This window comes from Etheostoma cragini, chromosome 15 (genome assembly GCF_013103735.1).
Source record: "Etheostoma cragini isolate CJK2018 chromosome 15, CSU_Ecrag_1.0, whole genome shotgun sequence".
NCBI classification, from domain to species: domain Eukaryota; kingdom Metazoa; phylum Chordata; class Actinopteri; order Perciformes; family Percidae; genus Etheostoma; species Etheostoma cragini.
In genome coordinates, this window is record NC_048421.1 from 5,707,436 (window position 1) to 5,711,423 (window position 3,988).

General features: G+C 38.1%; 1 protein-coding gene across 2 annotated transcripts; it reads right to left on the bottom strand.

Moving 5' to 3' along the window:
• Nucleotides 1-402: 402 nt before the first annotated feature.
• LOC117957528 lies at nucleotides 403-3,029 on the bottom strand. 2 transcript variants are annotated; one of them, XM_034893339.1, is made up of 4 exons: nucleotides 2,808-3,029; nucleotides 2,594-2,687; nucleotides 1,180-1,500; nucleotides 409-913 (listed from the first exon to the last, which is right to left on the bottom strand). In XM_034893339.1, exons 2-4 carry the CDS (start codon nucleotides 2,679-2,681, stop codon nucleotides 552-554), a joined length of 771 nt encoding a protein of 256 aa, XP_034749230.1. In that variant the 5' UTR covers nucleotides 2,682-2,687; nucleotides 2,808-3,029; the 3' UTR covers nucleotides 409-551. The 2 variants fall into 2 exon arrangements, with proteins under 2 accessions (XP_034749231.1, XP_034749230.1); XM_034893340.1 differs by lacking the exon at nucleotides 2,594-2,687 and having other exon boundaries at nucleotides 403-913; nucleotides 2,808-2,942.
• Between the last annotated feature and the right edge of the window lie 959 nt (nucleotides 3,030-3,988).

Below are 3,988 nucleotides of genomic sequence, written 5' to 3' on the forward strand. Positions count from 1 at the left end.
GCAGTACATTTCAACCTTGTATGGAGCATAATTACAAAGCAGATATAAAAAAATACTTTATACAAAATGTCAACAGCATTTTGTCTAGAAAAGATTTGCATCATAAAAACAGATCTTAAAAAAATTAGAAAAAGGGTTTCCAGACAATAACAGTTGCTATATGAAGGGATTTCATATTTTACCTTATCCTCAATCTATTCAATAAGATTAAATTGATTGATAGTTGTAATTTAATTTGTGTTCCTTTTCAGATAACTGCTTGCTTCTAACATGGGAAGACTGCCTCCTTCTGGCCCTCAGGATGAAGTGATGGTTTAAAAAAGTAATTTTCTGGTAAGTTAGAGTCAAACTACCGATAACACAATACTGGGCATTGAAGACAGAGAAGCTGCAGTCAAAGGCTCCTTCAGAAAGCATGTTGAAAACAAAAAAGGTTCACACTGTTAATCTTTACTGTCTCAAAATTAGCTCCTTTTAGGTTTTTCTTTGTTTAAATCTTTTTTTTCCATATTTCATCTTTTCTATAAACACCTGAAGTCTGCCTGTTTCTTCTAAGTCACACATTTGACCAACATTATTTCCACCATTGCACAGATCCACTGCAGGTTGACCGTGCTTCCTGATGACCTTGTCTGTTTCTTAACCATAAGTAGCTGTTGACTGCTGAGATATTTCCTGGCAGAAGTTATCCACAGTGAGCATCTATGTGGCTGGCTCAAGTTTCCTTTCTGTACATCTATTGTACTTGAGACATTGTACAGTCCTAGTTGGTCCACCACTTCGCGTGTGCCAGCAGGGACCGGTAAGTTAACATCTCCCTGGAACCAGGAGATGGTCCCACTGGGGTAAACTCCACTGAACCAGCACTCCGCACGAGACTCATTGATGAAGTAGCCAAAACTTCCAAGGCAGTCTGTAAAGATCAGTGTGTTTTTTTAAGACTATGTGTAAAACATATTTACATGCAGTATAATAAAACGTTGTGTAACACTTTACTTGAAGGTATCTACATAAGAGTGACGAACTGACAGTGTCATGTCACAGTCACAACACATAACAAACCCTAACCCTAACTATAACTTGTCACGACAAAACCGAATGACACTAACATAAGCGTCATGTCATGTCACTCTTATGTAGATACCTCCAAGTAAAGTGTAACCAGAAGTTGTAACTCACCTTGTACTGTAACAACAGTTTTCTTAGACAGTGCTCCCAGATCAGAGTGTAGTTTGCAGAGGTATGTTCCCTCGTCGACCGGCATCACGTTGAGGAGAGTGAGAGTGAGGCTGTGGTGGGGAGGTTGGCTTGTGCTTTCACACAGAACCTTGGGGTGAGGTTGGTCTTCTGAATATTGACACACAGTTTTATTTTTAGCCAGCCAGATAAATTTAACAATATTCATCTCGCCTGATGGCCTGGCATCACACGTCAGTTTCACATTTTCTCCACACTGTGCCGCCACCTGGGAAATGGTCTGCAGCTCCACACGTTGACTGCCTGAATGATCAGAGAGAGGGATGTCTAGAGGTTAACAGACTTAACACAGTCTTTTAAAGGATTCTTGCAAATCACAAGTTTTTATTATTATTTGACACGCCAATGTCAATATTCAGGTATTTTTTAAGTAGCCTAACTACTGCACATGGGTGCACTAGAACAATATAGTATTTAGCATAGATAGATAGAGCATACATCTCTTTAGTCTCTGGGTTACTGTTGAATTCAGGTAAGGGAATATTAAGACATTTTGGAAAATGCACTTAAGATTGACAACAATCCAAGAACGGGGATGGGAGTTATTTCTTGATTTTTTATTTAACCTTTATTTAACCAGGAAGTCCCTTGAGATTGAAATCTCTTTTTCGAGGGAGACCTGGCCAAGACGGCACACCAGTGACAATAACAACAGAAATACGGCATAAACAAAATCCCACATAGGGGAAAGGAACAGGTCACATGTGGCAGTTGCCTTTTTGAATTACATGGCATTTTAACATGGCCTTAAATTCAACTGATTATTTAGATGGAGCAAATTTTGCAAGTTATTCCAAGACCATGGTTAGCTTGGTTATGTTTGATTGTAACAAAATCCACCTACTAGCACCTCTAAAACTCACTACTTGTTTTTTTTCCTTTTGTGTATTTGTAACTGTGTAACAACAATAGAGAGAGTTTTGTGGCAGAACCATGCTAGCTGTTTCCAGTCTTTCTGCTAAGTTAAAGTTATGTAGCAACATAATACACAGTATTATCTTCCTTCTCATCTAACTCTTAATAAGAAAGCCAGTTAGTTTGTTTCCTAAAATGTCAAACATTTCCTTTAAGTCACAAAATGGGGTTAAAGATAGAAAGTTTACTAGAAACACAAGAGAGACTGTCTGAACAAATGAATGTTAGACTGTTACATCTGAAGGTCTTCTGTTTGCATCTTTGTCTTAAAGAGCTACAGTTTAAAAACGTGGACAGTACATTTATACAATGATGTGCACCTTTTCTGTAAAATGCCCCGTGTAAACTGTAAAAACTTTAAAACAGTTTCCAAAAGATATTCAGATAAACAAGTCTTTTCATGCAAAAAACAAAGCCTCACCAGCAATGCTGACTGCTGAAGTGTACCAGATGATGGAAACCCAACCAAAAGCATGCTGTGTCCTCGCATCAGAGGAGAAACTCATCATTTTGCTCTGTATTAAAATCAACACAATCAATACACACACACATATATATATTTATGTGTGTACATATGATGATGTATGTGTATATACATATCATCACATGAGATGAACCAGATTGTATTTACTCACCAGGTACACCCACACAGCTAAGAAATATCATCCAGTGTAGATAAATATGAAGCTATGAGGACTTATTGTGAAGAAGAACGTTCACTGAGTCAACCTTTGCTTTTTAGAATTTTCAAGGTGTCTCACGTTTCAAGTCTCAAGTCAGGTGGGGGTTCACTTGAGCAGGAATAAACATGCCCAGGAATGAATGGCTGCTGAGGATCAACAGTGAAACTGGTAGTCACTGCTTCAGTAATCCGTTCTATATAGACACCTCAGGCACATACACATCTTTTCTCAAAGCACACACTTTATTCTGGCTGAACATATGATTATTCTGTATTATTAGCAAACATTTACCAACTTGATATGTTTAACACTTTATAAACAACTTTGATTTAACTGGTTTGGTTCCCCCTTACTCTAAAGAGCAACTTTCACACACATTTAATCACCATGGAAACAATTCTTTGTTCCTTTGTTTTGAAGGCAAAGAGGCTAGATGAATATATTTCACAGGTTTTCTAGGTGTTCTGGAGTTGCAGTTTCCACCAGAATGTGTCCTCTGCCTCTCACAAGGAGCAGTGTTTGTGCCATTTGATAGTAGTTCAATTTGACAGAGTGATTTAGAACCTGCATTGAATTTAAAATAAGTTAAACCTATTTGTAGTTTTAGTAGAGGGTGAAAGACCCTCTATTAAAACTACAAATAGGTCCCACCCACATTCTCCAGCTTAACTTCAATAGTGAAAAAAAAGATGAAAGTGAGAACAGGGCCGTTTCTAGCCCTTTGGTTGCCCTAAGCCAGACTGAGTTTTGCCCCCCCCCCCCCCCAAGATCTCCACAGCGCATTGTTGGCAAGAGAGTAACAATGTACGTTCATTTTAGTTTATAGTTTGCCTGTAAATTTGATGGCACCAACATTTGGTCTAATCCTAACTGGTCTGGCAACCCAAAGGCAGTGTTTTTTTTCCAGATTTGTGTGCATGGTGACTCATGATGTGGGGGTCCACCCTACAACCCCTGAACTGTAAAATTTCAGATGTGTATGAGCAAGATTTCTGTTCATGTTCAAAACTTTGTGAACATTCAAAATGTATCTCATCTGTGAGTCGTGATATTTTTGAGAAAACTAAAGTCATAATACAATAGGCTATTACAAGAATAAAGTCACAAAATTTAAGAAAATAATTCACCTGCAC